General features: G+C 40.5%; 1 protein-coding gene across 2 annotated transcripts in view; it reads left to right on the plus strand.

The window, feature by feature from the left end:
• The first annotated feature begins 2,452 nt into the window (after positions 1–2,452).
• The window catches only part of frmd6 (FERM domain containing 6), a 36,364-nt gene continuing 15,377 nt past the window's right edge, over positions 2,453–23,439 (plus strand). The window contains exons 1-2 of one of the 2 annotated variants that reach the window (XM_067613509.1): positions 2,453–2,595; positions 22,633–22,949. In XM_067613509.1, coding sequence (XP_067469610.1) covers positions 22,851–22,949 — 99 coding nt within the window. In that variant the 5' untranslated portion in view covers positions 2,453–2,595; positions 22,633–22,850. Of the gene's footprint in view, positions 2,596–8,401; positions 8,606–22,632; positions 22,950–23,439 lie in introns of those variants that run through there. The other variant, XM_067613508.1, reaches the window with a different exon arrangement.

Raw genomic sequence — 23,439 nt, forward strand, 5'->3', positions numbered from 1 at the left:
TACAGTGGTGGTGCAGATACTGAGAGTTAACAATGACAGCAAACAAACATGAACATTCCATGCAGTGGGGGTGGGGAGGAGCTGAGGGAGAGAGGTTTGTTTGTTTTGTTGCTTCCAAGCCTCCAGCCTTTCTATAGCCTCCAGCTTTGTGACCTCTACGACCGGGAAGGATCAGTGATTACAATCAACACTAATCCCATACACACCAACAACAGATATTCTAATCCCCGCTGTGACAATCCTCCATAAACCTGATGTTGGACAAGTTTAGCCCAGGTGATTTATGACTCAGGAATAGCCAGTGACCTGTGGTGGGACAGACAATAACCCGCTGACTGACAGCTGCTGTTGAGCTTTCACCAAAAGGTAAACATCTTAATTCATGTTAATGGACTTCGGATGTGCTTCTTGGTTTAGGAAGTAACAATAAACTCTATCCTTTCTTAGTGCAGCTAATCGCCCGTAACTTGGGTGACAGTAGCTGATGGACTTGAGGGAGGAAAAGGTTTTCAAGGTGTCCTGTGTTTGTGCACATCAGTCACAAGGCAACTGCTTGCTCAGGAGCTTTTCACTGGCACATTTTAACCTTGACTGCCAGACAACACATAACATTAATATATATATGGTGGTTATTAATAGCACAAGTCACAATTTATTCACCAGCCCCAGGTAAAGAAATCTCATAGTCCAATTGTGTGCTATTTTTATCCCAGTGTTCAATACGTATTTACAATGACAACACGCAGCAAGGACTCAAAGTGACATGAAAAAATTATTGTCGACCCAACAGTGAAGCAGAAGATAAATCTGGTTGTGACAGCAAAGGATAAAGCTTGTGTTGAACTCAGCTTAAATTTGGCCCCAGGACAGCCATCCACCCGTTCCCTCTCTCTAACCTTGCTCAAAGGCACAACGACCAGCTGCGACTGACTAGCATCAAGTCACACAGAGTCCTTGATCTTTGGCTCTGGTCTACCACAGCAAAGTTGGGCCAGCACTGACAGACAGAGAAGATCAATAATCGTTTATGATTGTTATAAAAAGGTCCATTAGCCATCTATCTTACTAGTCTGTTCAGCACTCTCCTGTCCTGATCTTTTAGTGGTCAGAGAAGTCACACATGGGCAAAGCACATATAAATTTTGCATCACGCAATACTTTCAGAACTGCATTCAATACTTGTAATGAATTATTAATGGCATATACCCGTCGATGATCTTTATGAAAATAAGTGCAGTTCCAGTCAATGTTTGATTGTTTCAAAGTCAAATATCCTCTGTTTTAGAAGGTGACTCCTACTCTGCCAAATGAGTTGTGGAGCAAAATAAAGGCAAATGGCAAAAAAAGGTAGTTAAATGTACTTTTTAAGGTTTTAGTGAGCAGCTTCAGACCATAGTTGACAAAATTCAACTCCCAACTATCAGCTGCAGTGACATTAGATGAATAATCTATGAAAACTGGACATTAATCCAGTAATACAATGATGATTTAATTCACTATCAATGAATAGAAGCATTTATAGTTACTATTTGGTGCTTTACGCACACATCTTTCCCTGGCACTCAGGAAATGATGCATTTTACTTGTGCATCAAAGGCAGGAGCTGCTTGTTTGGAATAAATAAAAGAAAAAATGGACAAATGGAGCTCTATCTATCCTTCAATCTATCCAGATTTCATCACTACTTGCTTTATCACAGGTTGATGCTCAACCTGTGAGAAATTCAGTGTAAAAACACCACAACAATAACTGCTTCTTACTGAAAACATCCCCAGACTTGATAATTGTTTTTCTTAAATGGAGAGTATTTTGTATTACACTGATCTTAGTCTAAATGGACCAAACTGAACTAGGAATACAGTGCTGACAAAGTCCCAGGTGGCAGCGTGAATGGGGACAAGGCCAGGTATGACAGCTGGTGCTTGGATCTTGCCCGTATTGACTCTCAGCTATTAGCATGACCCCATGTTGCTACATGTGCCACGTGGATGCCGTATCAAAACAACAACATCCCTCTGTTCCCAGAAACACACACAGCCATACTGTATATCCTGACTCATACTACCACAGAGCCTTGCACACACTGAGATGAGACATTCAGATGATTCTCAGTGATGACAGTCTGCGAAAAGGTGGGAAAGAAAAATGACTCAGGTAAGATAAAGGCTTGATAAAATCACAGACTTTTATGTAACCAGGGAGCTACCCCTCGCCTAGCTAGCCTCTGTTCATCTATGAGTAATGCTAACAAAATAATGATGTTTTATCCAGCCTGGTCTCGCCAGTATGAATAACACTCCAATTTCTTAAAGATGCAGTATGTAGAATTTAGTGGCATCTAGCGGAACAGACTTGGCAGAAATGGAATATAATACTCATACGTATGTTTTAATTAGTGTATAATCAGCTGAAAATATGAATCTTTGTGTTTTTGTTACCTTAGAATGACCCCTTTATATCCACATAGGGAGCGGGTCTTCTTCCACAGAGCCGGCCATGTTGCACCACCATGTTTCTACAGTAGCCCAGAATGGACAAACCAAACACTGGATCTATAGAGGGCCTTTTGCGTTTTTCGCGAGTTTCACAGCCACGGTAGGTTCTCCTACACACTTGGAAGGGGAGGGTGAAGGGAGATGTATTCAGTTTGTTGCAATCTGCATCCTCACCACTAGATGCCACTAAAGCATACACACTGCACCTTTAAGTCATTTCACGTGTCATTTCACACAATTTCGGTTGTAAATTCCGTCCACAAAAGCAAACTATAGTTACGTTTGAGTGACAGGGGAAGTGAGGCATTTCAGATGACATCAATATAGTGTGACTTTATTTTGTTTAATAAGGTGATTTTAGCTTGTTAGGAGGAGGCGAGTTGGGTGAATGTCTAGATGGTTAGTTGGCAAAAAGTTGCTAAAGCAGCAGGTGAGCACTGTTTGAGACCACTAACCTGACATTCATGTCATGTTGGGACATTTTTACCACATTTTACTGATCATTTTAACCCAATCCATGATCTAACCAATGACGTGAAATGACATGACAAGCTATTTATACACCATCCCATAAGATCACGTTCTTTTATCCTTGTTAAAAAAAAGCAGAATGTTAAAATCTTACTGTCCAGTATATTAGTAGATGCCATTTTACTTTAGAATAAAGACAGAAAATCTCAGTATCATTTTCCAGCATTTTAGAGGGTTAAAGATTAATGAAAGAAGATTTCTATGCTCACAGAACAGAACGGCTGATGGTCTAGGCTAATGCTAAAACTAGACAAACTGGACTCAAATTTCCATTTGCATTATTTTCACACCTCTACTGGTCAATAACAGCACTGACAAGCTTTGGATTCTCCAAAAAGTATTACATGAAAAACTACAACAATAATGGCAATCAAACAGTCAACTTATGTCCTTATTTTATTTTCAACTAATGGACTGAAATCTGCCGACGTGTCTGTTGAATAATTCAGATTTACTACAGCTTGGGTCTTATTTTTGTATGTTTAGCCATCATTGAGATAATGGCTGAGATGTTGGAACCTGGCAACATTGCAAAAGAATTTCAACAGCTAGGAAAAGAAGTACAAGCAAGAAATTTATTACCCAAACTGTCTGTTGTGAATAATCCAAATAAAGTGGTTTACATAATCTGGCTGCTGGAGTTTCTTGCCTGAAACGTGTTGATGTTTAAACAAATCTCAGTTACTTTGGCGAGTGCATTATTATCATGACCATTAGAAATGATGGCCAAAGTAATGAAAATAAGACCTAAGTTGCAATTACAGCAATGAATGGTTTGATCAATTGAGTTGAAAATGAACTATTATTGTTATTAACCATTTTTCGACAATTGAAAAATTGCTTGTCAATCGTTAGGTAAATGTATTGCTGGTTGCAGCTTCTAAAATGTGATGATTTGAGGCTTTTCTGTGTCACAAGTGATAGTAAACTGAATATCTTTGGATTGTGGACTATTGATCAAACAAAACACCATGAGCTCTATTAAATTCTAACAGGCATTTTTAACTGTTTTCTGAAATTTAATTAACAAAACAATTCATCAGTTAATTAAGAAAATAATAAATAGGTGTTGCAGCCCTAGTTGTAATAAACCCTTTAGGCTTGAGTCTTAAGACTGAAGACTGAAGATTTTTATCTACAGATAGCCTGAAAGCCATTTTATATTATATTATATTATATATACGGATAGTACGCCAATATAGCTGTGTGTCTATAAATAAAATATTATGTCTTCTTGAACTATCCTCATGTGATGGTTTTGCAAATGATATCCCAGGCCAATGATGCCACCATAACGCTACACTCTGCATCTGAACTGTGTATAATAGCAATAGTATTTCAGTATAGGCTTACATAAGCACATTGAATGAAAGCAGTATAGCATTACCATTGTGTATTCTTTTCACTGTACCATCTGGTGACTTGCACCCCTCCACCCCCCCTTCATCACTCTCTCACTTTCTTTCTCTTTGTTTATATTTTGCTTTCTCCCTGTTGTTGTCTGTGCGGCACCGTCCGTCCTCCAGTGAGAAGCGCATTGAGAGACGAGCTGGTGACTATGCAGATGTGAGCATGACTTGAATGATTTAGCGGCAAATGCTTGGCTCTTTTGTTTCAGCGATACAGGAGCCATTGTCTCTGCTAAACAATGAAAAAAAGGTCAAGGTGCTGTTGATGAGTTGCTCTTTATTAACAATGAGAACAAACAATTTTCAAGTCTAAGGGGAAAAGGGGGAAATATGTTGGGGAAATAGGGTGTTTAATATCAAAAGCTGCATCACAACAGTTTTGTGTGTATAAGAATTAGACAATATAACAAGCTGCCTAATCTCTGCACCACGATTTCTGCTTACAATGCCATTACTGGTGCCTTAGAGAAATTAACAAATTCTCAGACAGCATCTGAAGAGGGTTTTGGCACAATAACTTAGATCAATGTCCTCATCTAGCTGTCTGCCTGCAGGGATGTCAGTAAGTTTCTACAGTACTGTTCTTCAACAAACTTTATAGTGCACCAGGGCTTTAGAATTACTGCTGCATTTTCCCTCCCAATATTGCAAGATGAGGACGTTCATTCTTAAAATTTTCAAGTGATCTGCTACAGTGCCGCACTCCAATAGAATTACTGTGCTCTAGAGTGCACCTCGTAGCTTTTCCCTTCACCATAACACTTTGTAATTCATCTTCCAAGCAGATATCCCTCCCCTATTTCCCTGATATTTCCCTGAGGGGTGAGAATATTGAATCAAGGGTCTCATGCAACTGACCAGCCATCTGCCTTATTGCCTGAGAATAGATCTTTGTCCAAACTCATTCAAAACAAAATCACATAAAATAAACATGGTCAGCGATATCATTCAGAAAGTAATGTTTTATCTGGCTTTCAAAGCAGGGAGACTTCAACACTCTCTTGACCCAACACTAAGATTGGTATGTATCCTTACGTAACGGAGCACCAAATGACCACAATTAGACAACATCTGCTGGGCTTTGATTGAACGGACGGCTTCTTAGATTTCGAGTCAGCTTTCAAAAGCACATGTTTGTTGTCAGATTTAAACTGCAGCAGTTAAAACGCATTCCTTCGCAAAGGCAAAAGAAAAATAATCAAGTCATCAAGTTTAGTTCAAATAAGCACAATTGTCTAGCGTGCAGAAAGTTTCCAGTAAAGGAAAGTGAGGAATGCACGGCCTCTCCAACAACACCACAACACCTTCCAAATACAAAAAGGTGACCACACAACTATTATGTTCTAACGAAGAAAAAAAAGGTGGCGGCAAATTTTGGTTTGGCTACAGAGATAATCCTAACCTGAAACCCCTGTCCACATACTTCTGTTTTAGTTAGTTAGTTCCAGTTAAGGTCAAATCTTATTGCTACAGCATACAGTGATATTTTAGACCATCGTAAGCTTACAATTTTGCGGCAAACATTTGGTGAAGGTCCCTTCCTCTTTCAGCACAACAATGGCCCTGTACACAAAGCCCGGTCCATAGAGAAATGATCTTCCCAGTTTGGTGTGGAAATACTTGACTGGCCTGCACATAGTTCTGACCTCAACTCCATCCAACACCTTTGGGAATAACTACAACAAAACAAATCCCTGCAGCCAAGTTCCTTATAGAAAGCCTTTCCAGAAGAGCAGAGGCTGTCATGGTTTTGAAATGAGATGTTCAGTCATCACATATGGATGCAATGTTCAGGCGTCTGCATAGTTTTGTTGTATCCTATTATGGTCTCCTCGAGCAACTACACTGAATCCTTATCTGCTTGCTCATCTGTATACTGCTTTAGATAAGATTGACTAAAATGTAAAATGTGGCGAGCCACAAAACGTCATGAATTGTGGCTCCAACCATGCTTGTGGGGGTTGAGAGTAGCTACATATGTCACATTAAGCCAAGGGAAGGGCTGATGGCATGGATATGGTGGGGTGGCGACTCATCTTACCCTGGGGAGACAGAAACGTAGAGAGAGTTATTTCAATTAGTCAGATACTGCCACAACAAAAAGCCCAACCTGCCCCCTGCTCCACCTCCAGAGGAAGCTAATCAAATCAAGACAGGGAGGATGCAGACAAAGACTGGAAGCACTCTGCGGTTTTAGAGGGAGAAAGAAGGGGGGATATAATCTGAGGTACATGTCAGGTGAGTCACATTTGGAGTGACATTCGTTAAAGTGGTTTTGGAGTATGTTTAGTAGTTCTACAGGGCAAAGACTCTTATTAGGGATGCAGGCCACAAGAAACTGGTGGGCAGAGTGAGAGAGAACAAAGAAAACTGCTTAGATTACCAAAATTATGAATGAAACAGTTTTAAATATGTTGTATAACTCAGTTGGTATTGTCAGCTTTAATGGTTTTTTTATTGGGACATCACACACAATGTGTCACTCTTAATTATCCACCAAATGATGTTAATATTTACATTCTGAATCATCGTTTCTCACTTCTGAACATGACGGTAACCTGATCAGTTCAATGTCTGATCCAGGGATTATGGATTTATGGTCTGCAGTTTTTGGGGTTTTTTTTTTGAAGATAATAGTCTCAGGGTAGCTTTGTTGTTCACAGGTCCCTTTCTGATGTCACTTCAAAGCAATCTGGGCCAGAGGGGGTTTAGCCTGGCTTGACCAGCTTCACTTCTGCGCCCCTTTTCATGTTTGGCACTCCATTTCTCCGTCTGACAAGCAGTTAGAGCAGAGTCCGGCCCCCGAGCACTAATTATGGGTCAGCGTGTCAACAAAGGGGGGCCTCTCCCCACTTATAAACCCATGGCTGACATCATGAAGGGGGAGGATTGGTCTCTAGGAGAAATATGAGGATCCAATATACAAACAATTCATCTTAATAAACAAAGGAGATGAAGCATGTGTACATTTATTACTGTAGCACAGCTGGTGTCCACTCAGGGCCTAACATTTTTTCTCTCTGTATGGATGGCAGGGGATTATTTATCATTATAACATCCTTTCTGTTTCCCACATTCCTATTTCCCAAACTAACTGTACTTGTTGACTCATGTTTTTATTAAAAGTGAGAAGCACAAAATCTCCTTTATTGCTTGTTTATTCTACAGGCCATCAATGATTCAAGGTATAGCATAGCCTTGATATTTTAATACCCGGCAAGTAAGCCACTCAGAGACCTTATTGTGAATCATCTGACACAATTGTATTCGATTTAATTTATTTTTGATTTAAAGCGCATTTGATTTATTTTATTTAATTGACTCTCACAACAAATCTCTGCTATAATATCCATGTATATGCACTAAAGTTTTGACTGCTCATTAAGTTCAAAGTCAGCTTATGATAGGCTGCATTATGATCATTTTATGTCCCATGATATCACATAATTGGGTATTTTATAATTGGGTCTTGGTAAGATTTATGACAAGGTTACTACATTTTTTTCTGAATGATCTAGCTCAGAAAAGAAAAGGCACATAAAAGAAAACCAGCTGCTGGGTGTTGGTGATCTGGACGTAAAAATAAACTGGCCTACATCACAAAACTTTTCTGAGCGCGCTTTTAATACATACGGGCGACGCCGGTACTATTTCTCCCCGCCGCGGCAGAGTTCCAGTCCAGCACAGTCGGGAGGAATGGAATGAGAGGCAGCCGTGGGCGATACCAAATCTGACTGGCATTAGGGGGGATACGCTGCGAGTACCACTACATTTCTCAACATTAAAAGGCATAAATACCCACTAACAACATCAAGCATATTATCAACTGATTCTAATTATATATTAAGCTGTGACTATGATTATTTGACTCCGCATTGTTGATTTTAGCCAAGTATGAAATCTCCATCTTCATCCCGCTTCCCTCCTTGTACGCTCCCACTCACCGCACATGTATTTCTATCTGGTAGTTACGGCTCCAGCAGGGACAGAATGTGGCTGCCGTCGAAGGCGTCCGACCGACGACTGATCTCCGAAACTTACTGAACTCTTTTTTTTTTCTTTTTTCCTCCAAGTGTGGATTTTTGCTTTCTCTCCGCTTTCCTGAAAGAACACAAAGCAACCCGGTTGGATTAACATTCTTTAAGGGAATAACTTGTTTTCTCATTAAAGGTGAGTTTTGCTTTGAATATCTTTTAACGTTTTTTTTTTGTATTTCTTCGCGCTGAGAATCTTAACGGTTACGACTTTTTGCTAACAGTGGCCGTGACGTCATTTCAGCAACTAGAAGCCATTTAAATGTTTTAAAATGAAGTCGTTCATGTATATTAATGTACAGTTATCAGTTAATATGTGTGATTTAAACTGTTTGAAGCTGTTATAAAGCCAAGTTATGGGCAGCTAAGTTGCCTTGCTTCTTACCTCACCAACGGTGATGCTGCCAGGATATTTTACAAGGAATGTTGCCACGAAATATGAGGAACCAAGTCGAGTGTTTTCCTGTTAGTTTAGGCATTTTGTCTTTATTTTTACGCCTTTAACACATTTCATCTAGTAAAGTAGGGATAATTTATTTGATAGGAAGTTATTACTTCAAATGTTTGCCCACTTTTAACACCGTTCCCTTCTCTTGAGACCAGTCTGGTGCCCTCATGGAAAAGCAAATACGTCGTGTAGGAATGTCTTTACTCGTTGTATATTGACAGTAAAGTCTAAAATCATTTAAAAACTATAGCCGAAATTCCTCCCTTGTTATTGTTGTGTAATTACCATGCCACTAATGCCCCACACATCCAGCGACGTCACCTTCAGTTGTACCGCAAAGTGTTGCGGATGTCAGTACTTGAATGGCACAAAATGAAGTGTAACCTATGTTAATCGATCCTGTTTGGAGCTGCAAATTCCCGTCTGCTTTGCCATCACTTTGACCAAACTGCAAAGTGGTTTTGTTAGAACTCAGGAATGCCAACAATTCCCTCTTCTGTTTAATATTAGACCAGAGGGTAATCGGGAACAGAAAGGGAATGGGAATCCTCACGTTTTCCTACAAAGTTTAACTTTGACATTGATAGGGTCCACCCCTTCTAAATGAATCAGATGGCTCGAGCTGTATCTAAATAATGTTACTTTCAAACCAGATTATCTTTACCCCTACCCTGTTTCCAGTGATGTTAAAGGTCAGAGTCAGAAGGTGAGGTGAGCACTCCCTGGAGCTACCATAGAGGCTTTAATATCTTGCTCCAGGGCACTTCAGCTCTGTTGTGTCCTGTGGTTTGTTTTAACTACTCTGTCACTCATATGTCCTTTGCCAAGTAATTAAAGGTATACTATGCAGGATTTTCCTAAAAAACAATGTATAGACAAAATACAGAAGTAATCGCTCTCAATCATCATTTATGACCCACTAAAAGTGTGTGGCGGTGTATTTATCTGTAGAGGCTCTGCCCACTGCATGTATTTTCTTACTTTCTTATTAATTTGCTGTGTTTGGGAAGCTTCTGAGTGTTACCCTTCAGGCGGTGGGTGTGTAGGACTTGTAGCGTAGCAACCAGGTTACATCACTGTCTCCGTCTCTCTCCTCTGCTCTCTGTCTCTGTCATGGACGTATAAAGAGCTGCAGGTCTGTGTGTCTGCTTGACCGAGGGCGGGGCTGAGCTACAGACACACACGCAGAGCAGAGAGGCCACAGCGGACGGGATGAAGCTCTGCATTCACACAAAATCTGGCATTGCAGCACCTTCCCGCAGGGTTGTGCAGAGGTGTGGGTGTGTTAATTGGTGCTTTAGAAAGTAACCGCCGTGAAACAATCAGAAAATAAAGTTTTATTTATCTGATTCACGGCTTTGCTCTCGCCAACGCTTGTTTTGTTCACTCACTCACTAGCTCACTCGACCACTCTCCAAGGGGCCAACTTCGAATGCTAACTAACTTGCCGACAAATCCTGCGTTGTTTACCTTTAATGTATTGTAATAAATCTTGTTGCACTATGTACAGACGTTGCACAATAATCTTTATTGCATTTCTCAAATTAGAAATTTACAAATGAAATCAAGATTCTTTGCTTGCTCTGCAGACATCAGCTCCAGTCAGGGTATCCCCTGTATTAGGATTGTTATTAACACTTGAAACTCATCCAGTACACATGGCAAACTAATCAGCTACCTTGTGTGGCCTACTCCTCAGCATATATGACATGCTGCTCAGGTCTCCATTCCAGCTGTGGTGGAAAACGGAAGAAAAACAAAGCATGTTTTTGTGTCTTGGCTCGCTGGTGTAACAGGGCAAAGTGAATGGGGGCCAAGAGACAAGAGAGAGATATGGTGCAGGTGCTGTCTGGACAGGAAGACTGCGGCTTGAGTAGGAAACAAAAAGGAAACGTGTGAACAAAGATGGTTGGTGTGTGTGTGTTGATGACTCATTCATATGAATCTGGGTAGGAATGTATGATGGGATGGCCCATAATTGCACAAGGCAATTCCCCATCCAACTTCACCAATTATTCTTTGTGTGTAACGGATATTGTGCAATCTGGTCTTGGAGTTTTTTTTGTTGTTTTTTTCCTTTTCACCATTTTACTGTGCTGTCACATAGAAACCACACATGACATATGACATTTCTTGTCACATACGTGCTTAAGTGAATGCTGGATCTATTGTTTTTCTGACTTCATCTGCTATTTCCTCAGTATTAAACTCAGCATCAATAGCTCAACTTAAACCCTAGCCCCAGGGCTGGCTTTCTCTGATGCTAAAACTGATGCAGTGAATACAAAAACTGTTAGACACAGTACCTGAACTGAAGAAATGTCTCTGGTGCTATACACAGGTAACGGGTGATAACCTGTTCTACGCATTTTACATAATCATCTCCTCGCAATGCAAATTCTCCCAGGGAAGCCCGATACAAGTTCAGAGGAGATTTTCATACTGTGTTAGAAACTTGATTATAAAATGCTCCCTCCTGAATTTATCATTCAATCAGCTATTACTAAGAGGAACCATATTTTGAATCTCAGGACAATGTAAGGGAGGAAAGAGGGTGCCACAGCTTCATGAGAAAGGATGAGATTACTAATATTGCCGTAGAGAAGGAGGAACTCTCTTACCATCCTATTGCAGGTGTTATCGCCACTGCACTCTACAGTATGAGGGTGTCTGTGAAGTTAGATGTTCTTCTTGGTGTAAGCTATACAGGTGCCCTGGGCTTTCCACTGCTATCAGTCTACACTATCTAGCTCATCAGACTGCTTTTGGATGCATGCATTGTATCTCAGGAAAGTGAGGTTTTTATAGTGTTGAGAAAAACAGAGGGATTACAGAGTAGTGACTATGTTTTTAAAAATTTAACCTTGTGTTTTGACTTGATTTATGGTCTGAAAATGATCAGAAGACCGCACAAAACCTGATTTTATGTAGGGTTGGGTACCATTCACATTTGAACCGATACCCGCACTAGTACCTCGTATTTGGTACTGGTACCCAACGATACCTTTTTTTGGTACTTTACTACCTTTGTAATAACAAAAATGTCATTTAAGCTGTAAAAAATAAGTCCAAACTTCTCAATTTCAACATTATTTATTAAGAACATTTTCTTGTGTACGGTAAAATAAACAATAAATAATAAATTAATAATAAACAAGGTAAAATAAGTTGTTTAGGTGACCTGTTGGAAATGTTCTGTTTGCCGAAAATGGCCTAATAGCCTGTTGTCTGCAGCTCTTCATCAACCATTGGTACTGTTCCTCTCTGCAGTATTTCTAACTGATCCGATGAACAAATAGCGCTAAATATCCCCAGATCTTGGTTTGTTTTTATTGAAGAATAGCTCCGCTAACTTAGCGGAAAAACACATTTAATTTCCTATAAATTCTTCACAGTAAAAGCCTTCCATTAGTTTGTCAGCGGACAGCTTTTAATAAAAAATGAAAGCAGCAGGAAATGTTTTCATCAGCAGTAACTTAACACTGCTCTGATACGGCTGAAAGCGATCAGGAAACAGTAAAATAAGGCTGATATCTGAAAGTACAAACAGGAACGCAGGAGATGAAATTTCAGGCGTACGTGTGTCGGTAAACTAGGAGGGATTTTTCAAAAGGCTCATAAGGAATCTTATCAATATTTATTTGAATTCACAACACAACCCGCTCTCAAAGTACCGAAATTTGGTACCAATTGATCTAACGTGAATAGGTACTCAGTAATACCAACGTAATTCGGTCAGTACCCTTAAAAGTGCTGAGTTCGCTACCCAACCCTAATTTTAGTTGCATGCTTTTTCTGCAACTGCAGGAATGTTGCATGACTCCTCATATCCGTGTCTCAAGCGCACCAAAGGGGACAGAAGAAAAAAAAAAAGGGTCAGTTCTTCCGGCATTTGTCTTCCTTTCTCCCTTTTCCTTAGATTGTATGTTTTTTTTTCTCTGGTTTCTATAGTGAAGCTTGAGTCCTTTGAAGGAAGTGGACCAGAGAGATTTAACCTGCCAGCATCCCCTGAGGATATTATCGGCTTATCTCACACGCTTCTCACTAAAGCTCTCAGTGTTTCCTGAAGGATATTTTGTCGATTTTGGTAGGATTGGTGGCAGGTGGACATGCTACTGAGACCCAGGTTCAGTCTAGATACCACAGTTATCCTGTAATTCCAACTGTCAGTCTAGTATTGGTTTTGCTGAAGGCTGTGGATAGCCCGATGCTGTAACACTACCAAGTGATTGGGAGAGATGAATTCATGCATGTTTGTTGTGACACACTCTGCCAAGCTTCAAACATTTACAGGGTGTTTTTTTCCTTTCAGTTTCATGGAATGCAGCAGATAACTTTCGGCACAGTTAAAACGTTTTTCCTGAGAAAAAGAAAGCCACGCCACATTTCAGTCTTGTGACTCTCCTCAGGTGTGACAGTGTAAACAATAAGAGACAATCCTGCTACAAAAGCTTCACACAGGAAACAGATCAGATCACCTTCAACAGCCCTTTTGACTCTGTCAAAACAGAAGATCTTTAAACAAAACAGCAGGGTTTGGTTGGGGTTTGTTATAATTGCAGCCCGTTTTTTAACCCTCTCCTTTAAGGCTGCTTGCTCTATTTTGAGCATACGTAATGGTCGGGTTGACATCTCCGCGGTGTGTTGCACTGGGATTGCTAGTTTTGCAGAGTTACTCATGCACAGTCCAGGCCTGAATGCTGGGCGGGGAGCGAAGGGAGCGACTGCTGACTCTGTTCTAACATGTCTGGCAGTGCCGGCGGTTTGAGATGCTGTGTGTGTGTGTGTGTGTGTGTGTGTGTGCTCTCTCACTCCTCGCTCCTTGGTCAGAGCCACATGGAAGCCAGATGTCATGGATGTTGAAATAATTTTTCCATAAAGGTAGCTGAGCTTAAGTTGCAATTCATTGAGAACTCTCCAAGTTCTAACTTTGCTTCTTGAGCTCTGTTACTTTTTTATTGTTGTAGATAAATAACCATTTCACCTCATCATTTCTTACATGTTACAGGAAGTGACTTTAACTTGGGACGGGGGAAAAACGATTCACACAAGAATGATTCACAGTTCCTATCTTCTACAATTCTGAATCCATTCACAGAAAGTTTGTTTTTGTAGGTTATTAATAATGTTATGTTGACTGTAGAGGCTCTACTCCACTGTGAGGGCACTGTGCAGCAGCCAGATGGTGAGCAGCACACACACTGTAGAGTTAGCTAGTTCGTCTTCAAACAAGTCAAGTGTTTGGATCCCCTCCACACATGTATTAAGACATATAAAATTACTCTGCTTAGAACAATAATGTGTGTCTGATATGTTTTTTCCACAAAAAAAGTATAATTACCATGTTGAAATCCTTTATAGTGCATCTACTCCTTCTCCCTCATTAAAAAGTCCAGAATCCATGAATAATGGATGCATGCTTCAAGTTTCCAAATCAGACTTGTGTAAGTTGAATATTGGACCAAGATTGGCTTCCAAACTAGTTGTGATGTCACAAATCATGCTCATAGGCCCACCCCTAAAAATCAGATTTACAGTGAGCGCAGAGAAAATTTAAACTTTGAGCAGATGAATGCGAAAAGAGGCTTCTACTGTCAAACTCTGCACATACATCATCCTGCACAGTGAAGCTCAAACATCCAACTGTAGGAGTAAGAAGAGAAACACAGTTCTGAGTGGAGAAGGACTTTAATGATTAGCTTTTCAAGATGTATGGACTCCACAATGTAGTGGATAACGATGGCTTTCCTTGGTGTGATGTAGGGCTGCATTCAGACCAACATCAGCCCTGCATGAAAAAATGCAGTCCTCTTATCTTTTGAATGGGGGAAGCACAGCGGGGGTGACAACACAGAGAGCCCCGGCAAAACAATGCAAACAAAAAAGTTGAACCTAGCTCAACTTTTGCTGCAATGCAACATGACGTAATTCGGCAAGGCACTGCGTTGACTAGTCACATACTGAACATGCAAGCGCACATTCCTGTTGGATTATTATTATTATTATTTCATATTTCTCCTGTTTACCTTGCGATTGTCGCGGCAAAACATGAAATAGCAATAACTTTCAAGAGATGTAAAATCCTGTCTGTGAGTATTACAAACCGTTGTGCAATATTTTGGTGTCTGATAAGCCTTTAAAAGTATTAATCTTATACTCCAACTAGCCTTCCTTGATCATATTTCATTGTCTCACTGGTACTTAAAACAACATGCCCTCATCAACACCGCTACGTACAGTTAGCTTAACTGTCAGTTTTGTTTCATATTGCATTGCAGTAATAACTGAAAATAATTAAGTAAAAACATGATTGTGAGAGAAGGAAAATAGTACCCCTTTTCTATTTATCGAATCGTGACACCAAGAATCTGAATCTAATGAGATTCCCAAACATTCCCACACCTAATTTTAACCTTTATCTGTCCATGTAGCCTTCGCCACGAATGAGCACTTCTCTTTGTAGTGATAGCTGATACCATAAGTCTTTAACCGTTGGCCAACAAATGGTTATACTGTGGCAGTTGATCAAGGTTGTTACTGAAGGCTTTCATTGTCACTTTCATTATTATATCTCCATCAAGAATGAGGGTGACTCATGAAGCAGGAAGACGCTCCAGTTTCTTAATCCGGAGTGATTCGTGGACAAAGGATGCAAGACTAATTGAAAGTCAAAAGCCCAATGATGTGAAAAGTCTTTAAAATTCCTTTCCAATGAGATTACCTCTCCAGTGAATTCAGATAATGTGCACTAAATATTGCAGCTGCATTTACTACATGAGTTGCATTTTAGCCTGAGGCTGCCCACCATCCACTCCTCAACTTATATCTGGGAATTATATAACAGCATAACAATTACAGTAGCGTGCTGTGTACAACAGCTGACCTTCAGCAGTTAATGAGCGTGACATTTTAATTCGTGTTTGATTGACACACAGGAATTAGCCTCTCAGATCTTGGATTTGTATGAGCAAACGTCTAAATTATGCTCTTATCTTTACTGGGTCTGTCTGTGCTGTGGATAATTACCATAATTAATATCCTACATGTCAACAGTGTGCGATAAGTCCTTAAAAATCTTTTAGCTTGACTCTGCGCCAGAAACAGATTGTTTACCCTCCCTGCTAGCTGGGTGGAAATAGAGGAGGAATTTTGACAGTCAACATTCAAATATCTTGTAGATGATCTGAGAGGCAGAGGATCATGGGAATCAAGGTCTTAAATAGAGCAGCGTGTTTTCGCTCCGCATGAGATTAGGCTTTAAGGCTAAAAACACACACACAGGGCATCCAGGTATTTATGGGGGAGAAGGGAAACATGCTCAGCAGGCTCTATTAATATCAGCAACTTGTCACAGTTATTTGTTTACACCGTCTATATACTGTTGACAGCAAAGAAAGGCAAATACATAAAAGACAGCATTATCAGAGTCAGAGCAGTTTTATTTGCCAAGTATAATACACATACGAGCATGTTTCCGGTGCAAAATGACAGCCACTTCCCGACATCACGACAAGCCAGCCAGAATTCAAAATAGATGTTTAGACGATCCAGAATTAGTGGTTCTGGTGGTCAAGCATGTCGCCAAACGCTAACATGCTTTTTCCTGTTTATTTTTTAACACTCGGCCCCTCCTTTCAGTGTATCAGAAGGTTTAACAGAGAACAGGAGGGATGTTTGGCTGGCGAGCCTCACTGTGAAGGCTAATGCCATCTTGTGACCAATGTGATTTAGAGCTACTCGTCAGCTCAGCAACATTTCTCATCAGCTGAATAAACAGATATCTTGGCTGGGAGCTGAGGGGAAAAAAATGACCTGTTCCCACTCAGATCCAGTCTTTGGCACTATTTATAAAAGTCATGCTCTTTGAAAGGGAGCCCTTTAAATATTTCAGCAAGGGCGATTTGTGTCAGCATCTGCAACCCATGTAACAGGCCTCTTTCCTGATTGGTGGAAATTAGATTTTCTTTGTCTTTTTGCCACTTACGATCCAGCCCATTATAAAGTCTTTTTTAGCTCCTACAACAGTTCAACTCCAAGAAATAAAAAGGCATAAAATATAGAATTGGATTTGATTTTATGGTTAGTTAGGTGAACTTTTAAATGGCTGCAGGTGTTGTTAAGAGATTTGTTGAATGTCTTTGCATTAGATATGAGTCCTGAGCCTACCTGTAGTGTTCTTTTAAAGATCTAATAACAGTTTAGTTTAGTTTAGTTTGCATACGTCAACTTAATTAAACTTAATTAATATAGCAGTTTAAACATTCACAGGGTGAATCTTACTCTAAATGCTTTACAATACAGGGAGAAATACAACAAATTAAAGTAGAGGACATGAAAATAAAGTTATATTAGAGCTAAAAGGATTAGTTGATTAATGGATCATCTGAACATGTATCGGCAACTATTTTGATAATCAATTAATCATTTAAGTCTTTTTTCCAGCTTATCAAATGTGAGAGTTTGTAGCTTTTTCTTGTTTTCCTTTATTGTAAAATGATTTGCTGTTCATCAGGCCCAAAAAAATACCTTAAGCTTTAGGAAATGATGAATGGTCGTCTTCACAATTTTGTGACCTTTTATAGACCAAATGATATAAAAACTGTACATTTTTCATGATAAACTGACAATGAAAATCATTAGTTGCAGCACTAAATTGTATATTCATGATATTCAGTGCATGGACAGATGACAAACTCCTACAGAGAGACAACAAACAATGGATGGCTTCAGAAGTAATACAGTCAAAAGGTCAAAGTCAATATTCTAGTTTAGGAAAAGTAATGAAAGAAAGTCAGTTGACTAGGCTTTTCTGTACCTGAACATACTGTGACTCTACCTGAATGGTCCCGATGCAGTAAACTCATCCATTAAGTTTTGAATTGTATTAAACAAAACAAAATCAATTAGTTAAACTGAAAAAAACTTATGTGCAAACACATATTTAGCTCCAGATCTGAGCCTTCCCCAAGGATTACAGTTAATGTGTGTTTTTCCAGGTTTAAGGATGCTGTCAGGGGATGCAGTTTGTGGGCACATGGAGACGGTGGCGGTGCTGCTCGTTGTGTGCATCAGGAATCAAAGGCCGCCATTGTTGGAATGAGAAGCAGATGTTAGCGAGGAATTCTCCTGACTGCAGCAGTTTTTTCTTTTTTCATGCCTAAGCTTTGAATGCTGCCTCACTCCATCTCCCTCCCCTCTGCTCTCTCTCTCTCTCTCTCTGTGCTCACTGCTGTATTTATTCATCCTGTGCACTCTTCTTTTCCTCTCTTTTTTTCAGCTTTGACACATACTGTACCTGCAGCTATTCTTAAGTCAGCGTGGTGACAGCCTCCTCCGGTGGGTCTGAGGAAGTTTTTCTCTTGGCTTCACCATCCTCCGCTCCTGTAGTTCTGCAACAGTTGGGGCATACAGACTCTCCACCCCTCTGATGTCAATGGAGGAGGGAAAGAATGAGAAAAGGGAGACGCATAGTTGTGACAGGGGCCCTTTCTCTGTATCCCAGTGTGGGATTTGGTGTCATGCCTGACTCTGAGGTTTGCCACGTTGACAGAATCCCTGTTTCGGGCTGAAAGGCAGGAGGAAGCTCAGTTGGGTGCTTTTTGTGTGTGTGTCTTTACATGTGTTACATGTGACTTCAGTGTTGCATCACACTTTGCATGGCAGTGAAGGGGGGGTGGTGGAAAGCAGCAGTAATTTCATTATCCAGCACTCCCTTTCCTCACGGTGCAGAACGTGTAAGAGAATCCACCCTTTCATTTCACGGCGGTGAACGTTGACATTCCCTCTGTGGTGATGTCTCATGTGTAGACCAGACATGACACAATAGACCTTTAAACCCATTAGAAATGACTATACTCAGTTATGTCTGAATTATCCCTTGTGTCTGCATGAGACCAACATGATATCCACTTTCAACGTTAGCATTCAACGTTGTTATAAACAAGTCATTACTGGGATGTATCTGTTGAAGTCAGGAATCATATTTCTGGCTGAAAACAATATGATCTGACTTCAACGGGGCCTGCTTCAAGGGCCATTAAATTTTGCTGGATGTGTGAATGTTTCCACCTTGTACACCCTGTAAAGATTTCAAACCATGGCTATAAAAAAACCAGGCTGAGACAAATAGTTTTTAAAATACTTCTTTAAACCATTGGGGGTTTTAGGTGGATGGTTGTAGATGCTGTAGCATCAGCTGAGTAGTTCTAAAGAAAACCAAATACTTTTCTATGATATCATAAGACTACATCCAAACTAAGCTGTCTAAACCAGGAAAACACTGTTTACATGTGAGCGTCCAGACTAGCAATTTCTGGTAATTTTTGAAAAGCTCACTGTCCAGACTAAAACACCTCAAGTAGGACAGACACAGCTGACTTGAGTCTTAGCTGTCATTTCCTCCATTCTGTCCCTCCTGCTGCTCCCCAGCATCACTCACACAGTGTTTAATTATAGCCAAACTCACAGTTTAGCTTTGTCATACTTAAACATGAGGCTGGCCTTTTCAGATTCATCCACTCTGGAGATTGTTTTTTAAGAGATCTGTATCTCTTTGTTTTAAATATGCTTTGGGGAATTTTTTTCGTTATTGGACAGTTGAAAGTGGAGAAGCAGACAGGAAACTAGGGGACAGAAAGGGCCATGACATGCAACAAAGGTCCCCTGCCGGTGTCAAAACAGGACCATTGCAGCTATGTGGCATGTAACCGTTCAGGACCATTCAGAGATCTGTATTTTTGAGTTTAGAAATGTTTGCCTTTGTTTTTAAATGTAACTACATATCGGGGTACAGAGCTCCCAGGTGGTAGACCGCAAGAAATGTGATTGGTCCAAGTTTCCAAGACCAGTAGAGATTGTTGATAGTGAAGAAAACGTTAAGTAGTTAAAGGGAATAGTTCGACATTTCGAGAAATATTCACTGTCTTGCTGAGAGTTAGAGAAAATTGATACTGCTCTCTTATCTGTCCGGTAAATATGAGGCTACAACCAGCAGCCTGTTAGCTTAGCACAAAGACAGAAAGAAGGGGGAAACAGGTAGCCCCACTTTGTCCAAAGGTAACAAACTCCACTTACCAGCTCTAATTACCATGACAGAATGACAGATTGTGGCTTTGTGGTTGTTGGACTATTTCTCTGTCGGACAAAGTGACTTTTTGGAGTCTCCACTGGTTACGTGACAATTTTGACAATATTGTGTCATGCATTTACAAATGCCCAGCCCACATGGGCTTACCAGACACTATTTAACAAAAAAAAGACCAGATCTTGCATCCCATATGATTTACAATACCACTATCAAACAAACAAACCATCCTGTCTTTTTCCAGGCTTTAGAAACAAAATATGCCAACTTAAAGACACTAAAATTAAACAGCCAGTCCGTCTTTTCTTCATCAATGCTCAAAATATTCCTGAATTTGTATCATAAATTTCACTCATAATTCTCATAACTCTGACTCTTATAACTGGGACAGCACAAAAGAAAATGTGATTCATCCTCAACTTTTGTTCACACAGCTCACACAACTGTCCTCCTCCTCCTCCAGGATGTTTTTAAGCCTGCCAACTTCCAGAGCCAAAGGGAGGGTCAGTATTGAGACAAAGCAAACCTTCACTCTATATCACGTGTGGGGAATATAATTAAAGCTTGATACACGATGAAGTGTGACGTCTGATCACACACAGACATCTAGTGTTGCGGTGGTGTTATCAACGGGTGAAAGCCGATACTGAGCTAGAAATCCGTTTTCCGGTACTTTGTCTGATCCATTACCAACCTTAAAATATTATATCTGTCCTGGCTCGCTGGCAGCACTCTCATTCTCTGGAGGCGAAGCGAGTGATGTATGGAAGTGATCCAATTAAATAGATCCCACTTCTAATTAACCCAATGGCATCACACAGCTCAGCTGTTCTATAGTAGCACCTGACATATGGTCATGGCAAGAGAGCAGGAACATACTGAGTGTGTGTGTGTGTGTGCATGTGTGTGTTTGTGTGTGTTGATGGGCTTGTGGATGCATCTGATGCACATGTGTCTCTGTTTTGTCTTCATGTACATGTTTATGTGGGAGTGTGTGACTGAGTGAAGTAAAGAGGTGTTTAGTCAATGTCAGCAGCAGCGCAGAGAGCCGTCCCAGTCATGGCTCATCAGCAGACTTTGCTGAGTAGCTGGTTGCCCGCCACAGTGCACATCCAATGACCAGCTTTAATGAGAACTGATGCTGTACGTCAACAGTATGTGTATTTATGGCCCGTTTGCCCACAATGCTCCCTGTCTCTGCTGCAACATAGCGTTGTTGTATGTCAACAGGAGGCGTACTGAATGGCTTCTTAGTCCAAAAAGCACTTTCTGACTTTGCAGCAGTAGTCCAACTCTACAGTTAATGCCGTTGTTTATTGGTATCAGTCTGGTTGGTAATTTAAGTGTTGTTTCCACAGCTGAAAGATGGTCGTTTGCTCCTGGCTTCATTAAAGTAACGATTGATTTTAAAGCACTTTTTTTTTTTTTCTCTTTTACAGCTTTTAAAAGCAAAACTAACACTGCGTGCCTTAAATTCACATTTTTATGTCTTTGAAAAGCTGTGAAACCTGCATTTTTATTTATGGTATATTGGTACAATGGCTAGCAGAAACTCTCAGAGTCAAATTCCTCAGCTCTGTGTGTTGTGAAGAAACCTAAATTCTCCAACTGCGTCTTTTCAAATGCTAATTGTTTGTCACTCTGTAATGTGATCTGTTTTTAATGACAACATGGCTTGAAGGTGAGTGACTTTCAACAGGAAGAAGTGATGATCAGGATTGATTGTTCTTTAACATTCTTTTGTCTGGTCTGAGACTTTTCACACCCGCCGAAGGTCTCACACGTCCTCGGGTGCTGTTCATGCTGTGAGCTACGTGCTGCTCACACGACAACTGTTAAAGTTGGAGGTGTGTCGCTGTGTGTGTGTGTGTGTGTAAGAGGCATATAGTTGGTAGAGGACAAGGGGACAAACACATTGCTGTCATAGAAAAGAATATCCGACTTGACTGAGGTGCAGGATGAAGTAAAAATTCAGAAACACATTGTCAAAACATTGCACACTTAGAATTCAGAGTGCAGATATTCTTTCACCTTCTTATAAAGATGTTACATGTGGATTTCAGCAGACAATAAAAACAAATGAAGTCAAACAGCTGAAAGCATGTCAACAAAACTGAATGAGTTGACAAATGTGATGCCAGGAGGAAAACTGTTTGGCTTACAGATTACACCCTTTACACCCGCGCGCATTCGTTTCTTAACAGCAGTTCAAGTCAAGCATGGTAACACGTTGCTTTTGTTGTATTTCTGATTTGGTAAAAAATGCCCTAAAGTTAAAGTTCAAATCTGGTTTTGTTGTGTTTTATTTGAGAGAGTTATACAAATCAGTAACGCTCTGCTTTCTAAATACCATCATTACATTTCATCAGTTCCTCTCCAGACAGATGTTCACATGTTCCTCAGGAGTCACTGACATTCCCCTGCAGTGAAGTCACGTATTCATGGACACTGAAGGAACACAAATAGGAATGCTGGCCTCCTTTTTTTGTCTTTTATTTCTGCTATCCTCTCAGACTTTATTAGCAGGAACAGCTTTTCTCTTTTTAAATGCTAATTTGGATCTTCAAACAACTTCATCATTTTCATCTAAACTAACTTTCCATCCTTTCTCCTGTCTGATTTGTCTCCACAGTGGCTGACTGCAGCTCGGGTCCCCATGCCCTGCCTTGTGTGTGCTGTTTGGCCTGCTGAGCCCATAGGAGCTGGTGTGTCTGTACTGGGTTGCAGCTGAAGCCGGGCTACAGCTACCGGGTGGTGGTGCCGGTGCCTGTGGTGGTGCAGGCGGGTCGTCAGAGGGCCTAGAGCCCCAGTAGCAGGCGGAGGCGCCTGTCCTGTCCCAGCCACACGAAGATGAACAAACTGAACTTCCACAACAACAAAACCATGCAGGACCGCCGCTGTGTCTGTGTTTTTCTGCCCAATGATGACACACTCAATGTCATAGTCAATGTGAGTAGACATGTACAGCTGCTTTAAAAAAAAGGAAAAGGCAGATCTTGTAGCTTTAAATTTTAAAATAGAAAGTCTTTATAGATGCGTCCAAGAATTCACTGCACCCTGCGAAGAAATAATCCCACACATCACCACCTGTCAAAACACAACTCGTTTTTACATGTCAGTTCTTGTCAAATTAAATAAACAAGATATAAAGTCTTAATTGGTACATTTCAGAGGTATTGGTAGGTGGATTTTGTAGAGAGTCAGGCAAACTATTTTCCCCATTTCCAGTCTTTATGCTAAGCTAAGTTTAAGCTGCTGCTGGCTGTAGCTTCAAACCCAGATAGCATGCGGAAGTGGACCACTTCAGGCAGCAATGCGGCACTGCTGGCCTTCTTCTGGCCACAAAATGGATGTGAGCCTGAAGTGGCCCACATGTAAAATAGCAAATATGGCCCAAATATCCCAAATCAAACGTGGCCCTTTTTTGGTAAAAATGCGG

Source organism: Thunnus thynnus, chromosome 16 (assembly GCF_963924715.1).
Source record: "Thunnus thynnus chromosome 16, fThuThy2.1, whole genome shotgun sequence".
Taxonomy (NCBI): Eukaryota; Metazoa; Chordata; class Actinopteri; order Scombriformes; family Scombridae; genus Thunnus; species Thunnus thynnus.